This window comes from Rhinichthys klamathensis, unplaced genomic scaffold (assembly GCF_029890125.1).
Source record: "Rhinichthys klamathensis goyatoka isolate OS25496 unplaced genomic scaffold, OSU_Roscu_1.1 h1tg000003l_1, whole genome shotgun sequence".
Taxonomy (NCBI): domain Eukaryota; kingdom Metazoa; phylum Chordata; class Actinopteri; order Cypriniformes; family Leuciscidae; genus Rhinichthys; species Rhinichthys klamathensis.
In genome coordinates, this window is record NW_026606556.1 from 4,807,440 (window position 1) to 4,824,992 (window position 17,553).

Genomic DNA, 17,553 nt, shown 5'->3' on the forward strand with positions numbered 1-17,553 from the left:
AAGAGAAGAGAAGAGAAGAGAAGAGAAGAGAAGAGAAGAGAATAAAACCATAAAAAGCCTATCATAAAAAATAAGAATTGTCCATTTTGATTTTATGTTTACTATAATTATGTAACCTGTGACTGGACGAATTAGTACAACTAAACGAATCTTTTTACCCAGCGATTCATAAGATTCGTGTCACTACGATTAATCAAAAATCCCCGCTACCAATTTTTTGTAACATGCGCATGCGCGAACTCACAATGAGCAGACTTCCCTTTCCGGTGTGCCTAAAGTCCGCCCTCTGTGAAATGGGTTTGCTGGTGGACTGTTGATTATGTTGACTCACACGTGTTAGAGGCTTTTCTATGTTTTAAAAGAGACTCAAATCGAATCAACATTTATTCCCCTTAGTGTTTAATGTGAGTTCTGTCAGTTTTGGACAGACTTATCTGGACTCTTCGCTCATCTGTGATTGTTCATTTAGAAACTCCAGCAGCATCACCAGTGTTAGCAGCCCGTCAGCTAACAGCAGTTAGCAGGGTAACATACCGGTTTACTCTCATCTAAGGGTCACTGCGCACTGAAATGTGACAAGTACCTAGTTTGCGCAGACGTATTACCTTCTTTAAAGTCAGCGAACTGGAATTGGACGGATTTATTTTACATTACGAGCTTTTCTTTCACTATACCTCGTTGCTTGCATCATGGGGGCTTACTTGTCTCAACCCAACACGGAGAAGAGCACAGGCAACGGCGGGGATAAAAACTTGACCTATGGGTACGCGGCCATGCAGGGCTGGCGAGTGTCTATGGAGGTAAAACACACACTTTCACCGTTTCATTCACTCTCCTGCTGTTGCTATGTGGATTACTAATGTTATTTGAAAGGAAACCGAAAGAGAATAGCCCTTACCAGTTGTAATTGGATGTTTATCTTTTAAATGATTCCTATAACTGAGCGTTAGTTTTGTTGTGTGTGTGTGTGTGTGTGTGTGTGTGACGTGCGTGGTTTTTGGCGCCAGTGAGTTCAGAGTGACTCCCGCCTCGAGCTCTTTCTAATGGTTTGTTGTGTTTCCTAGGACGCGCACAACTGCATCCCAGAGTTGGATGATGAAACCGCTATGTTTGCCGTCTATGATGGTCATGGAGGTAAGTTGCTAACGTGCACGGTGTGTGTAAGAGCTTTTAAGGAGTGAGTTTACTCAAAAATGACAAATCTGTAATTTACTCGCCCTCAAAGTCGTTCCAATCTCCTGTTTATTTATTTTAATAATTATTTCAGTGCAGCTTTGTTCCATATGCTTGTTCATAGTGATCATGTCCTTTAAGCTTAAAAAAAGCACCATATACACATACAATAGTCCATATATGAGCGTTTTGAGCAATAAGACTTGAAGGTATAGGCTGCATCCGAAATCCCATACTTCCATACTATATAGTAGGTGAAAAACAGTATGTGACAAAAGTACTCATAAAAGAGTATGCATACAAGTACTTGGATGACCTATGGGATTCTGAAGTGTGCATTAGATGGACACTTTACTATCCCATGAGGCCACGGGAGAGGATTTGTGAATGGAGAAATTCGTGAATTGGTAGGCCACATGATAATGACAAAATGGTGAATGTAGTATGTCTGGATTTCATTCATACTACGTACATTTATACTATATAAAGCATACTATTTTTAGCGGTTATGAATTACTTATTCAAAATAAGTAGCCTACCTACTCGAGAGTATTCGATTTCAGACGCAGCCTTTGTTTACCCAAAAATAAAAATCATAATCGCCGTCATGACATTCCAAACATGTATTAATTTTTTCGTGGGACATAAACAAGATACTTTTTGAGAAATGTCCATTTTCTTAATCCATACAATGGAAGTCACTGGTCACAAAAATTAGTTTGGTCGCCAACATTCTTCAAAATGTCATACATGTTTGGAATGACATGAGGGTGAGCAAGTGATAGTTTTAAGTTTTGGGAGAATAATCCCTTTAAAATTAAGTTATTCACTTAAAATCTTCCCCTGTGCTGAGATGTAGGCAAAAGAGCTGCTTTTTTTATTTTTTTTTAACTCTTCCTGAAAGAGGCAAAAATCTATTTGATAATATTGATTAGTGAACAATCTATTACTGTTTCCTCCAGGTGAAGAGGTTGCTTTGTATTGCTCAAAGTACTTGCCTGACGTCATTAAAGAGCAGAAGACATACAAGGATGGCAAGCTGCAAAAGGTAACTCGCAGTTATATATTCATTTTGCATCTGGTATACTCCTTTAACTTGCATAAGCCCACAACTCTGTGGTGCAAAGAAAATCTGTTTCTGCTTTTATTTAAGGCATTATGGTAGATTTCAGATGTGCAAAGGCAGTAAATGATTTGAAGGCTTTTTAAAGTCTCCATGCTGTTGTTGTTATTAGGCTCTCATTAATTATTAATTATATCATGATATCTGAAAATGGGTGTAATAACTGACCTCATCTTTGTGTTTGTCTTGGTTGCCTTCATATTCCCAGGCTCTGGAAGATGCGTTCCTGGCCATCGATGGCCGAATCACCACAGAGGAAGTCATCAAGGAACTTGTTCAGATTGCTGGACGTCCTCAGGAAGAAACAGAAAAAGTAGCAGATGAAGATGATGGTTAGTGTTAGGGTTGTGCAAATCACATAATGGCCCTGTTGAAACCTGGTGTTACGATTCGATTGGGTCGATCGGATCACAAGTGGACGACGTTAAATACAGGTGTAAACGGGGTCTGAAACGGTTTGAGCTTGTCCACTTTCTTCCAGAGATAGTTGAAAACACGTTTGACCGGATTGATTTCATGGTTTGAAGATGCACAATGTTCTCTCACCACTCCTGATTTCTAATACACATTCATAGTTTCAGTCTGTCTTTTGGAAATGGAAGTATTTTGGTTTCCTGTTTGATGGATGAAGCTGGAGGAAATATGAATGATAGACATTTTCTTTAAAGTGTAGCTTTTCATTATATTTTTCTTTTTATTAATGTTATTTCTGAATGAAACATCTCGTAATGATGCTTTGCAGTGTATAAGGGTGCTTTCACACTAGCACTTTTGCTCAATACCGCTCATAATGCAGAAGGAAGATTACAATTTTTGTTTCATTTTCATATTGGTAACTTTACCAATCCTTTTGCGTTTATTTATTAAAAATCAGCAAGTGGTCAATGTCTAGACCAATGTTTCCCAACCCTGTTCCTGGAGGCACACCAACACTACACATTTTCCAGCTCTTCCTAATCGATCACACCTGAATCAACTCATCAGCTCGTTAGTAGAGACTCCAAGACCAGAAATATATGGGTCAGAAAAGGGAGACATCCAAAATGTGCACTGTTGGTGTGCCTCAAGGAGCAGGGTTGGGAAACACTGGTCTAGACATTGACCACTTGCTGATTTTTAATAAATTAACGCAAAAGGAATATTTAAAATCAAAATAACTTAAAGTTACCAATATGAAAATGAAACAAAAATTGTAATCTTCCTTCTGCATTATGAGCGGTATTGAGTGGATTCTGACTGGCTTCAACACTTCTGATTGGCCATTGCATTCTGGTGCTCAACAGACGTGTCTGTGATTGGCTACAATTCTCAACACTGCAAAAATGCGTTGTAAATAGAAGTGTTTTATGCTTTTCAGAGCACACACACAAATATGCACTGGAAAGTTGGAAAGCAGCTGCATATCTTTGTGTGAAAGTGTGAAATTGGCTTACTTGTATGCTAAACTTTGAACATTATTGCGAAATTCACAATATTCCCCAATCTTTATCGTTAGCGAATATCATAATAATGTTGATAATATTCAATGTATCGCCCAGTCCTCGTGTGAACAAAATCCAGTTTGGAACCAAGTGTGAAGGCACCCTAAGTGACATAAGCAATTGCAATGTGAAATATCAATTGTAAAATGCATGCACAGCTCAACTACTGCAAGTTAGCAAAATAAAGTGACATCCATGCTCCTCTTTCGTGTCAGTTGATAATGAAGAAGCAGCTCTGCTGCATGAAGAGGCCACCATGACAATCGAGGAGCTGCTCATCCGCTTCGGACAGAACAAAAATGCCAAAAAGCCGTGTCCTGATGCGTCTAAAGAGTCTGAGGATGGAGAGAAGTCTCTTGCTGAGAAGGCGGTCAACGGCGAGGCAGAATGTAAGGCTTCTGAGGCCGGCAGCAATGGGAAGCAGAAGGCCGCTGGTGCAGGAGATGTGGCTGAAGGCTCCAAGATGAGGGCCTGCAGAAGAGCTGCTGCTTCCGGCTCCGCTTCGGCTGGATCCCGTGAGAAGTCTGGGGATGCTGGTCCCTCATGCTCCTCCTCTGCAGCTCCTGCTCCTGGAAGTGCCAAGTCCAAGTTTTTCGAGGACAGCGAAGAGTCAGAGGGAGAAGAAGAAGAGGAAGGTAGTGAGGAAGAGGTGAGGGGACACATTTAGCAGGACTTGCACATTTTGACAATTCAGGACTAGCTTTGTATAATGGCCAAGCATCTGGGTTACTTGCACTGCAGGTTCATTCTGGTAACCAATGTTTTTATTTTGAATGGTTAAGTTTATCCGTGTAGCGCCTTTCACAATGCACATCGTTTCAAAGAAACTTTACAGAAAATCAATGGAATCTGTAAATGTATATTTTAAAATTGACAAAAGTTTGCTTTTTTATCTGTTACGATCAAAAGGACTGCAGTGAGGAGGATGGTGAGAACAGCAGTGAGAATGAAGAGGAGGATGACACTGAAGAGGGGGAGGAAGACGATACCGATGAAGAGGAGGAAATGTGCTTGCCCGGCATGGATGGAAAAGAGGAGGTTAGCATGTCACATGACTTCAGATTTAATGTGGGAAATATAGGCTGCATCTGAAATCACTTTTGTGATTAAGTAATTACTTTTCGACCGCTAAAAAGTATATTCTATGTGGTATGGATGTGTGGAGTATGAATGTAATCTGTACGTATTACATTCGCCATGTTGTCATTGTCATGTGACTTACCGCCGTCAGTTGCATCGCTTCACTGTCATTCACACATCTTCTCCTGTGGCCTCATGGGATAGTCAAGTGTCCACCGAATGCACACTTAATAGTCTCGCTGGAAGTAGTATGTCATCCAGGTACTTTTTGCCTACTCGACATGAGTACTGTGAATTTGGATATACTACTTTTGTCACATACTGTTTTTCGCCTACTATAAAAGGAAGTATGCAATTTTGGATGCAGCCATAGTGTTTGTTCATGAATTTTCTTATGGTTCTGACCCCTTTCTACTCTGAATAGAAGTTCAAATGATGCCTTCATGTCCTTTTTGTTCCTTTTGAAACTTGATTGCTGTTGTTCAATCCCCCCCCTTAAAAATTCAAATTTTATGTTCCACAGTGAAAAACAAGCATATTTTTGGGATTAAGTAATTCTTTCTCATGTGAATGCTTTGAAGATTGAAATAAGATGTGTAAGGATTGAATCACACAACCTCGTGACATATGCTCGTATGCATGGTTTATTTACATATTTCATCCGTTCTGCAGCCGGGTTCAGACAGTGGCACCACAGCTGTTGTAGCTCTTATTCGTGGGAAGCAGCTCATTGTGGCCAACGCTGGAGATTCCAGGTGTGTGGTGTCTGAAAAGGGTAAGGCGGTGGACATGTCCTATGACCACAAACCCGAGGACGAGCTTGAGCTGACCAGAATAAAGAACGCTGGTGGGAAGGTGACGATGGACGGACGTGTCAATGGAGGCCTGAACCTCTCCCGAGCTATTGGTAACTCTGCTGCTTACTGGCTTATTTACCGAAGTGTTATTTTGCGTATTTGACATTGTTTTCTTGCATTGCTCTAATGGTTGTTTTCTTGTAGGTGATCACTTTTATAAAAGGAACAAGGTTCTTCCCCCAGAGGAACAGATGATCTCTGCTCTGCCTGATGTCAAAGTGCTGACTCTCAATGAAGACCATGAGTTTATGGTTATTGCCTGTGATGGCATCTGGTAAGACGGACAAAAATAACTAAATAACATGATTTCATGAGGATTTTTTTTTTAGGGCTAGTTGTATTAAATATTCACAATGCATTAACATGCTTGTGCAAGTTGTTAATTGAGTAATCATGATATTTGTGATTTATTTTGCTGATCTTCTAGCCTAAAATTATTATAAAAGAAACCTTGATTTACTTTTAACTACATTATGCTTTTAGTTCTTGGATAAATCATTTTCATGCAATTGGCTATAGTAGCTGTTTTGGTTGAAATTGTTTGGTTGAAATCACTTTTAAATAACAAAAATATTATGATATATATAATATCATGGAAAAGGCTGAAAAACAGTGCAACTTCTAGTATTTATTCAGGTTCTCTGCTTTGATAACATTGTGCATAACATCTAGGCTTAATGTAGTGGTGTTAGTCACTCGATGTAAAGGTAGTTCTCCTATAACAATTCTTCTCATTGCAATATGCAATGTCTCTGCCATGAAAAAATGCTGATTTTTTTTTTTGTCTTGTTTTTTTGCAATAGTCCAATAAGAACTGTAATGAGTAGCCGATGAGTAGATTAAATTGTCTGTGTGTTCATACTTGTCTTTGTGTGTTTAAAGGAATGTGATGAGCAGTCAGGAAGTGGTGGACTTTGTGAATGAGAGATTTAAAACTGAGGCTGGTAAAAGCAGACCCCTATCTGCTATTGTAGAAGAGGTAAGTACTGGGAAAAATGTGTGACTATGGATGTGCCCGGAGCCGAATTTGAAAAGGAGATAATGGATTCTGCGGAGCCCCTGAATGACATGGTGAAGGAAAAAATATATTTCAATATCTTCACGTAAAAAGTGACATCTGATCAGGGTTCAGACTACGACCAAATCATTGCATTTTACACAAAAAAAAAAAAATTCTTGCTGGTGCGAATAAATTGTTAGAGGTCGCACTGGTGCCACCACCATGTTGCCCAACTGATAAGAGCTGCCTTCAATGCATATGAAAAACATTAATTGGCAAATTAACTATTAATAAAACGAAACCACGCTACTCTTGAGTTGCGCAGCGCGGGCAGTTTATCAGCTCAGACCAATAACAGACAGTGCAGCACGAGCTCAGAACAGGTTTACTTTCTGGTTGATCTGATAGTTACTACACTATATCACTAAAATACTATCATTTTATTTTTACACAGATTGGTAGATCTATTAGTAAAATTAAAGAATATTTGCAGTATACATGCTAAGCAGGTGTAGCGATTAGCTGCATATATAATGCTATATTTCAACAACATTATGACTGAAATCCACATTCGATCGCGATCGGAAGTTAATACAAACACTCGGTGGTTGTTTAAAGTGAGTTTTGGGTAAAAGGGTAATATTAATCTTTTAAATTGTGTTATGTAGCTTGATGCTAATTGTAGCTTCAATGCACCTGTCATGCCAGGAGCTAATCTATATAATAATTTGTAAAAAGAATTCACAAAGTCCCAAGAATATGCTTTTTTTTCTAGAATGACTTCAGATAATAGATTAAAGTAGAGTTGGATGACATCTCAGATCCTATCTATGTTATAGATGGGAAAGCCATATAATGCCAGAATAAAGGCTAATAATGGCTGTATACAAACAAAAGGATAACGATAAAAGAATAATGAAGTCTTCACGGCAGAAGTGTGAAAGGTTCATTGAGTAAGAACAATAGAACATGAATTGAATTTGAGTTCTCTTTGCCAGACAATTAGACTGCAAATGGGTGTTTAGAGGGCAATAAAATGTTTTATTAGCATCTTATCAGCCTTCTCTAAAAACTCACGACATGATCTTAGAAAATTCATAGTTTGAGATATCCTCAGATTTGAAATGAAGCATGACCACACTTGTGGCTTCACTTTAATTGTGGTTATAAATTGTTATATTACATTATTTATTGTCCGGGACTTTCCAGGTTCGGCTTTGGGCACATCCCTATGTGTGATGTTTTTTGGTTCTTTCAGCAATATGGAGCCCCACACATGACATGCAAAAATGCATATATTGTGTCAATTAAAAATTAAGAATTCGTTTTAGTAAATCGTGGCCACGTTGAACTAATTTGGTCCTGAACAAATAATTATATCGTTTCAATTAAATGGCTAAAAATGTCATTATTATTGGACTTGTCTTGTCGTTATGACTGGAGTCATGAAAAGTGTATTATTCACCATCTAGCTGCTCGACCACTGCTTGGCCCCAGACACCTCAGGGGACGGCACCGGGTGTGACAACATGACCTGTATAATCATCACCTTCTCCCCGCACCTCGGGAGCAGCGTCGCTGAGAGCACCAAGAAGCGGAAGTCCGAGGAAACCACGGCCGAGGAAAACGGCAATGACAGCAAAAAATCCAAAACTGAATAGAAGTGCTGTCGGTGAATGTGCTGTTATTTTGAGGACACCTTCCCCTTTTCAATTCAGACCACTTGGAAAAATTTTAAGAATAGCTCCCTGAGAAAGAGCGTTTAAGTTTTAAACCATTCAAAGACGCAAGCAACTAGAACTGTTTAACCAGACCGTTTGTTCTTTTGTTGTTCTGATTTATTTAACAGGCCCGTCTATAATTGCTAGTGGAATGAACAGAGCAGTGTGGTAGCAGAGGTGATGATGACACGAGTCCTGATGTATCTGTCTCGTCCATCCTACCCTTGTTTATGTACATAGTGTTTTTCCAGTAACCGTCAACTTGATGATTTTTTTGTTGTTTGTTTTTTAATAGTGGTTCATTGTGTCAGTAATTGTGACCTTTTTTCTGGACACCAGTATGTAATTGATCAAATACATTTTTTTTTTAAATAACTTGAAAGAGATATGCTGGTCTATTTTTCCCTGATAAAGCCATCGTCCAGATGAGAGAGAAAATAATCCTGTAGAAATGCTCTGAGATGGTGATTTACATTGACATTCCTTTCTCCCTTGTTTCATGCTTGCAAAAGAACATTGATCCTAATGCGTGTAATAAATGGGCTTCATTCCTTTGAATGGGAAGGACTGAAGGCTGACATTGGGATCAATGTGAAAGAAATCAGTAAACTGCATTTATAGAGTGGAAGTCCTCACTGCAAAACAAGTTTTCTTTTTTTCCATTGTCATGAAGCAGCCATTTCATTCATTAAGGTTTATATACAACGTATTTTGGAATATATATTTTGCTACTTTTTCAGAACATCTTTGTGGGATGTACAGGGAAACGATAAGTCATTGCTCAGAACTACAGCCTTTTCTGTATCAATAAACAAGTGGAGACAAGTACTGTGATGCTGTTTTTCTTGTGGAGAACTGGGGTTTGTTCAAGCATTAAGGAAATGTTGTTTCTCTGACTGGTATGTTTAGTTCTTGGTAATCTGATCAGCAAAAATGGATCCAAATTTTAGCCTATTGAGAAGTACTGGGAAAAATCATATCTGACGAGTTTTATTTAAATGGAAATGCTGTCATTATATTCCATTGTTTATATGCCCATGTTAACATGAGAGTGATATACTTCATCTAACACCATTGTAAATGGTCTCAAATGTGTATAATTTTAATACATGGACATTTTAGGCTCTAATTTTAATTGAAAGACTACACTGAATATTTCTACTTAAAAAGAAAAAGGATGGCCACCAGTCACAGCACTTAATACACACATAACATACTGATGTTCGAAATACATAACATTCATGTATTTGTAAATATGTGACCCTGGACCAACATTTTTTTTAACATCATCTGATAGCTGAAGTGAATAAATAAGCTTCCCGTTGATTATGGTTTGTTAGGAAGGGACAATATTTGGCTGAGATACAACTATTTGAAAATCTGGAATCTGAGGGTGCAAAAAAATCAAAACATTGAGAAAATCGCCGTCCATTTATGTTTGCGATTGTGCTGCTTTCACTCACAAAAATAAGTATTTTATATATTTACGGTAGGAAATGTACAAAATATCTTAATGGAACATGATCTTTACTTAATATCCTAATGATTTTTTGGCATAAAAGAAAAAGCGATAATTTTGACCCGTACAATGTTGGCCATTGCCACAAATATACCCGTGCGACTTGTGACTGGTTTTGTGATCCAGGGTCAAGGAAAAATAGAACTGTAATTTTCTTTCAATGGGTTTTCAAACTTTATAAACTGCTTTACACATTTGAATTGTTCTGTTTGCATATATTATAGCAATGCCGAAACGTATCTGCAACTTACTCTTAATGTATGAATGTCATTGCATTAGATTATGGGTTATGCAATCTTAGTGGATCATGTTAATAGGTAATATGATTCTCTTCACATGTGGTCAGCCTGATAGGACACCAACTGGATAGAAGCCATTGGAAAAACGACTCAGAAACTTATTTTATAAGTCATTGACAGGTCGGACTTTTGTCCATGTGTTTTTGAGGCCAGTTGATATTGAAAAAAAAACCCCAGATAAAATACATAATGAGATACTTACACAACTCCAGAAAAATACATCAGATTCTCTATAGATTTAATCAAAAACTGAAGAACAGACAGATTCTACTCTAAGATGTTATTGGTCATGTTAGTCAGTGCTTATACTCAGTGATGTAGTGGTGCCTGGAGAAGTGGGTATACTCTTAATTTATGCCCCCAATATTTTTTAAGCGTCCCAGCAAAGGACGAACGATCTGTGTTATGAATTACTAGTATTTTTGCATATCAGGCCTGTACGCAGGGTTTTCTAAATATCCAGGTCCCATAAATGATATTGCTAGGGGGGTTGGGGGTCTCAATGATACGACCCTGACTGGGTGTTTTTTATTAACGAGATTGGATTAGCAACTAAATGATGCGCATCAGAGGGGATTTAGAAGTGGGTATACGCAATGCCGACTGAAAAAGAAGTGGGTATACGCCGTATACCTGCGTATACCCTGCTACACCACTGCTTATACTGTATTATTGAGTTGACCATCATTCACCACAGCGGAGCTCTTCTCAGCATCCCCTCCCAGCAACAGCACTCGGACGTCTAAAACAAATCAAATCTGAACTGTTATTTTAGTCAATCTGAGATTGCCTCGCATTTTAAATGTTAAAATCATTTTAAATATGCAATATTCAATATAATTAAAGAGATTGTTCATTTACAATTTAGAGATTGTTGATATGAATAATCTGCATTAATAATTATTATGAAATTATGATGATGATGATAACAAATGAGGAATGACATTTTACCTGCATTCGTTTGTGAAGAAATACCAGCTTTTGATTCAGTAACTCAATATCCTGCAATGAAAGGCATGAAATTAGCATATTACTACTTTTTTAGAGACAAATGTTTGCCATATGCTAGTGCACACTTAAAGACCCGCCCACAAAGGACGATAAAGTAAAAAAAAAAAAAAAGTTCTTAAAATAAAAGAATAACAGAGTCCACACCTATAACGAAAACGGCACAGTGAAACGAGCATTTTTTAAAATCTTTCGGTCCGATTTAAATAGCTCGAGCATTTAAAGTGACAGAGGACAAAACTTTAGCGCGGTTATAATAAAAAGAGCAATATCATCCGCTGGCGTGGACTCTAATATCGTTATCTTATAGCTATCGTTCTTGGTGTGAACGGGCCTTTAAAGTTGACAAAATTCACTAATAGCACATGCATGCATATAAAATGTACAATCTGAATCTTCCTGGAAAACAAAAAAGTAAACTGATCATGACTTACAGACATATAAGACTTTTTTTCTAATCTAATAACCTATATTCATAATAGAAAGTGGCAAATCATGGATCTTCTAGGCAAACTAAAGCATTTTACACTTGAGTGAGCAACATCCTGTTTCAACAGGAAATGCATCTATACAGGAAAGAAAGTTGTTAGATATAAGATCAGACGTTCACCTTTGTCATCTTTTCATGGTGTTTTAGCTTGATTTGAGGCAACAGGTCTTCTAATCTTTCAATCTGAAATAGCACCATGTGTCATAAATGTTTGAAATTTGCATACTTTGTCACCAAGGAAGTGTTAAACAGTCGACTTGATTTAAAGAAGCAAATGGAGTATCAGTCAAACGTCTCACCTGTTTCACAATGTTCTGTAGTCTTGACTTCAAGGTTTTATTCAAAATGGGAATACTTCTAGGTCTTGGGTTGACTATATTCATAAGGAAAAATAGTGACTTTTTTACATGATTTAATAAAGCTGGGGGGTTCATTATTAGTTGTCATACCATGCTGGTAGTTTTTAGCCACTTCAAGGACGTACGGCCTGAGTAAAAAGAATATGAACAAATTAACAAATTAAAAGTAGTCAATCCAGAAAATATAACATGAGGATTAACATAATAAGAAATTGCAAGGCTATTTCACAACCAATTCGACCAATTAAACCAATTAAAAGGTGGCTAATTCGTACTAATTCATACGACCTCACTTGTACGAATTTGTGCGATTTGTCTAAACCCACGTGATGGGTGGGTTTAGGGGCGGGGTCAGGGGTAGGTCATTCGTACGAATTTATACGAATTTGGAAACTCGTAAAATATGTACGAATTAGCAAAAATCGTACGAATTTGTACGAGTTAGGTCGTACGAATTAGCCACCTCGTAAAATTCGTACGAATTGCTTACCATGACCATCAGACATTTACCAGGTCAAAAATGTATGTCAGCCATTTATACTACAATGTATTCTAGCATGTGTTTATCGTGTGATGATATCTTGTGCATTTAGATCTACTTGATAAGTATGATTTGAAAATGTAACATTTATTCATTATATTCAAGAATTTATTTCAATTGATTGATTAAATTTTGATATTTTATATAATATTTTTATTTTTTAAAATATGTCCTCATAAATGTAAAAAAAGTCCCTGAAAAGTAATTCTAGGGTCCAAATATTGTCCTGTGATAAAAGTGAAAAAAAAAAAAAAAAAATGAAATTGTTATTGCTGGCTGAGGCTGACACTCATATATGTAAGTATAAGCGGAAGTGGAAGTATAAGCTTATACCGCAGTATAATTATTTCGTTGAATTATTTTAAAATAATGCACACTTCGCTTCGTGTCGTGGCCGCATTCGGCTGTGCTTTATTTTCTGATAATTCAACAGAGTCAATTATTCCGCTTATATATATTATATATACTATACGGTTACCACACCTCAAAACATTGTTCAGATGTTGTATTTTAAGGCATTTGTCAGGTTTTTGTCCTTAAAACTAGTGAGAAATAATTTAAAGTGTTTATAATTTCATAAATAACCTTTGAAATAATAACTGAAATCATTTGGCGGAGTGATATGGAACTGTAATGCGGTCAACACCTGCCTGGAACTACTTTAGCCGTGCGTTTCCATGAAAGTAATTGCACATCTTTAGAATGTTCGTCAACCAATCAGAATCAAGCATTCAACAGCCCTGAAGTATAAGTGTTTATATCTTTGACACTATATAAGATTGTTTAAATAGACTTACATTTGCTTTCTGTTTGGAGGCATGCAGCAGTTTAATGGAATTAGAGATCCTTGATTGTTTCGCATCTGAAAATTTATTTAAAAATATTTCTGTTTATATAAATATGGAGCAGATAGTAAAGGTTTCAATCACCACAACAGGAAGTCTGCGCATGTCAAAATACCTTAAGCGTTAACTGAGAAGTGTCCAGCCTGAAAGAATGAGCAAGTATCTGTACGGAGAGAGAACACCAATTTAATACATATTTTGAATATTAATATCTAACCTAAGAACTGGTATAAAACGCACTTGTCTTATGGTGGTAACTTTAGCCCCAGTTGGAATGTGAACTTCCCGAAGGGCCGTGACCCTGTTATCTGTAAAATAACTGGTGATGTCAGCACTCATATTTACATCCATAATAGCACACGGACATCACAGAGATTAATGTCTGCATTTACATCTCCAAGATGTATTTTTTTAAGTGTTTGCTAATCTGATATAATTTCAATAAGAAATTGAAATTTCTTTCTACACATCGCTAATCTGCATGTGTCTCTAAGACTTTTCCTGTCAGATGTTAAATAGACATTTAGAAAACGTCTTTAAGATGTTTATGATTTAGAATGTAAAACCGCCTTTAAGACGTTTATCAGATGTTTGATGTTTTCCAGATTAAGCGCTCTTTAGCAGAGATCTTAGAGACGTACCTGTGCTATATCTTTTCCTTGATAGCACACATACATCTCAGAGACGTCTATTTGATGTGCGTTTTCACCTGCAAGATGCATTCTTTTGTGTATTTGCTAATGTGTCTCAAAATCTTTTCCTGTCAGATGTTAAATAGACATTTAGAAAACATATTTACACTCTAAAAAATGATGGGTTGTTTCAACCCAAATTTGGGTCAAATATGGACAAACCCAAATGTTGGGTTAAAAATGTAATTAAAAACTTCACAAGTGAAAGTTGAAGTTGGGTAAAAATTTTAAATTACATTTTTAACCCAACATTTGGGTTTGTCCATATTTGACCCAAATTTGGGTTGAAACAACCCGTAATTTTTTAGAGTGTAAATATGTTTTCTAAATGTCTATTTAACATCTAACAGGAAACGATTTTGAGACACACACACATATATATATATATATATATATATATATATACACTCACCTAAAGGATTATTAGGAACACCTGTTCAATTTCTCATTAATGCAATTATCTAATCAACCAATCACATGGCAGTTGCTTCAATGCATTTAGGGGGGTGGTCCTGGTCAAGACAATCTCCTGAACTCCAAACTGAATGTCAGAATGGGAAAGAAAGGTAATTTAAGCAATTTTGAGCGTGGCATGGTTGTTGGTGCCAGACGGGCCGGTCTGAGTATTTCACAATCTGCTCAGTTACTGGGATTTTCACGCACAACCATTTCTAGGGTTTACAAAGAATGTCGTGAAAAGGGAAAAACATCCAGTATGCGGCAGTCCTGTGGGCGAAAATGCCTTGTTGATGCTAGAGGTCAGAGGAGAATGGGCCGACTGATTCAAGCTGATAGAAGAGCAACTTTGACTGAAATATCCACTCGTTACAACCGAGGTATGCAGCAAAGCATTTGTGAAGCCACAACACGCACAACCTTGAGGCGGATGGGCTACAACAGCAGAAGACCCCACCGGGTACCACTCATCTCCACTACAAATAGGAAAAAGAGGCTACAATTTGCAAGAGCACACCAAAATTGGACAGTTGAAGACTGGAAAAATGTTGCCTGGTCTGATGAGTCTCGATTTCTGTTGAGACATTCAGATGGTAGAGTCAGAATTTGGCGTAAACAGAATGAGAACATGGATCCATCATGCCTTGTTACCACTGTGCAGGCTGGTGGTGGTGGTGTAATGGTGTGGGGGATGTTTTCTTGGCACACTTTAGGCCCCTTAGTGCCAATTGGGCATCGTTTAAATGCCACGGCCTACCTGAGCATTGTTTCTGACCATGTCCATCCCTTTATGGCCACCATGTACCCATCCTCTGATGGCTACTTCCAGCAGGATAATGCACCATGTCACAAAGCTCGAATCATTTCAAATTGTTTTCTTGAACATGAAAATGAGTTCACTGTACTAAAATGGCCTCCACAGTCACCAGATCTCAACCCAATAGAGCAGGGGTCTCCAACACGTCGCTCGCGAGCTACCAGTAGCTCGTGGCCTGATTGGAGGTAGCTCGCCAAGGGGCCGTTCACATAAGGTGTCTTTTGCCCGGTCAAATTCGTTATTTCAAATGTAGGCGCTTGGGCAAGCGCGCTCATAATTGAAGCAATGTGCTCATTTTTCCCAGGCGCAGCGAGATGAAAACGCCTCAACTTTTCAGAATGCAGCGAGCGCACCGCAGGTCATGTGACAAGAACCAACCATCAGCTTCACCCTTTCCGTAACAACATTGAAAGCTCAGTCAACATGAAGGATGGGGGTGCACCCAAACACTACGGGTGTTTTTCTCTTCTCCGTAAATAAATCTTGTAGCAGAGCTACAGCAAGCGTTTTCGGTAGAGGAAATCCATTAGCTACTAAAACTTCTTTGTTGTTGTGGAGAGCATATGGTTGCATAGCAACGACAGACGGCACGGGAAAATCGGACCGAATTTTACTATTAATAATAAAAGATAAGCCAATGTGTATTGTAAGTGTCCGTAATTTATCTTTTTTGACTCATTCTTTTTATTAAAATGATTTAAAGGCTGAAATACGTGAGGTTTATCTTTTTATAAAACCTTATTTGTCAAAACTTTATTTGAACTTGTACATGTTAGTAGATAACATGTTGCAAGACACTCCTTTAAAATCTGGCCATCATTTTTAATGTTATTATTTTAATGTTTATTTAAACAAAAAGTGCATATTGATGCTATTTTTTGTTATTTGCTGGTTTTCGACATATAACTTGGTGAATTGATTTTATTTAGTCGTATGAAATAACATTTTCATGCCATTTCATCTCTAGTTATGATGCACTATAAAATCAACTATTACAGTATAATAATATAATATAATAATATGCAAAGTACAATTTTCTATAAAAAAATAATCTCTGATTCTGTTCTTTTCTCTGACATTTAAGGGTGACATATTTAGGCCTACACAAACTCTTTTAGGTCTAAAACAGTTTGGATAGCTGTTAATATGGGTAATTAGATTTAAGTATTGTATTACATGAGTAGCTCTCGGCCACTTTCATTTTTAAAAAGTAGCTCTCAAATGAAAAAAGGTTGGAGACCCCTGCAATAGAGCATCTTTGGGATGTGGTGGAACGGGAGATTCATGCCCTGGATGTGCATCCCACAAATCTCCATTAACTCCAAGATGCGATCCTATCAATATGGGCCAACATTTCTAAAGAATGCTTTCATCACCTTGTTGAATCAATGCCACGTAGAATTAAGGGAGTTCTGAAGGCGAAAGGGGGTCAAACACAGTATTAGTATGGTGTTCCTAATAATCCTTTAGGTGAGTGTATATATATATATATATATATATATAAACTGCCTTTTTCTAAGACTTTATCAGATGTTTCCAGATTAAGCACTTTTAGCAGACATCTTAGAGACATACCTGTGCTATATCTTTTACATTTGCATGTGATTAGCATGTCAGCACAAAATTGTGCAACAATTATTCAAAGCCATAGTCAAAATAATATCATTTTTTTCTTTCTTTTGGCGTAACCAGTAACTCTTGTTCTTGTTTAACCAGTATAAGTCTTGTGCTGTCAGATGCACCTGTTGCTGTCTATCCATCGCAATACATTTGACAACAGTGGCCGAAAGGCAAAGTTAATTAGCCTATTTCAGAGTAATTCAGGATATTTTATAAGAAATGTTGTACTCTTATTGTAAAAATAATGAAGGTGGCAAAAAGGCAGACAAACGAGGATCTACTACAGCAAATCTTTTCATGTTGCCATGGCAACCAGGATGCTACGCAGCTGTCCACTGTTTAACTACATGCAATTTGGACAGATTATTATTAAATTACACCAACCGTTGAGATCAAGCCTCTTGAGGGCAATCCAAATTGTACTACGAATGTTTTCAGTGTTAATAATAGCCATTGCAGCATAAACAACATA

The 17,553-nt window shown here is 37.5% G+C and overlaps 2 protein-coding genes across 2 annotated transcripts; one reads left to right on the forward strand and one right to left on the reverse strand.

Annotated features, from left to right (window-relative positions):
- Positions 1-267: 267 nt before the first annotated feature.
- ppm1g (protein phosphatase, Mg2+/Mn2+ dependent, 1G) lies at positions 268-9,260 on the forward strand. Its single transcript, XM_056249983.1, has 10 exons — positions 268-800; positions 1,065-1,134; positions 2,136-2,221; positions 2,505-2,628; positions 3,993-4,426; positions 4,687-4,815; positions 5,530-5,764; positions 5,859-5,988; positions 6,597-6,693; positions 8,187-9,260. The coding sequence occupies exons 1-10, from the start codon at positions 690-692 to the stop codon at positions 8,373-8,375; spliced, it is 1,605 nt and encodes a 534-aa protein (XP_056105958.1). The 5' UTR covers positions 268-689; the 3' UTR covers positions 8,376-9,260.
- Positions 9,261-10,906: 1,646 nt separating this feature from the next.
- si:zfos-1056e6.1 (uncharacterized protein LOC107988029 homolog) lies at positions 10,907-17,542 on the reverse strand. Its single transcript, XM_056250054.1, has 9 exons — positions 17,466-17,542; positions 13,737-13,804; positions 13,612-13,659; positions 13,449-13,513; positions 12,201-12,238; positions 12,051-12,124; positions 11,872-11,934; positions 11,205-11,255; positions 10,907-10,995 (listed from the first exon to the last, which is right to left on the reverse strand). Exons 1-9 carry the CDS (start codon positions 17,533-17,535, stop codon positions 10,942-10,944), a joined length of 531 nt encoding a protein of 176 aa, XP_056106029.1. The 5' UTR covers positions 17,536-17,542; the 3' UTR covers positions 10,907-10,941.
- Between the last annotated feature and the right edge of the window lie 11 nt (positions 17,543-17,553).

What these genes read in the sequence shown, in the direction of transcription:
- ppm1g (XM_056249983.1), top strand. Translation starts at nt 690, where the DNA reads ATGGGGGCTTACTTGTCTCAACCCAACACGGAGAAGAGCACAGGCAAC. An exon ending in AGGATGGCAAGCTGCAAAAG is followed by an intron (nt 2,222 to 2,504) that starts GTAACTCGCAGT and finishes TCATATTCCCAG; the next exon opens with GCTCTGGAAGATGCGTTCCT. An exon ending in GAACCTCTCCCGAGCTATTG is followed by an intron (nt 5,765 to 5,858) that starts GTAACTCTGCTG and finishes GTTTTCTTGTAG; the next exon opens with GTGATCACTTTTATAAAAGG.
- si:zfos-1056e6.1 (XM_056250054.1), bottom strand. Translation starts at nt 17,535, where the DNA reads ATGGCTATTATTAACACTGAAAACATTCGTAGTACAATTTGGATTGCC. An exon ending in AAGTTACCACCATAAGACAA is followed by an intron (nt 13,660 to 13,736) that starts GTGCGTTTTATA and finishes CTCTCCGTACAG; the next exon opens with ATACTTGCTCATTCTTTCAG. An exon ending in TACAGAACATTGTGAAACAG is followed by an intron (nt 11,935 to 12,050) that starts GTGAGACGTTTG and finishes GTGCTATTTCAG; the next exon opens with ATTGAAAGATTAGAAGACCT.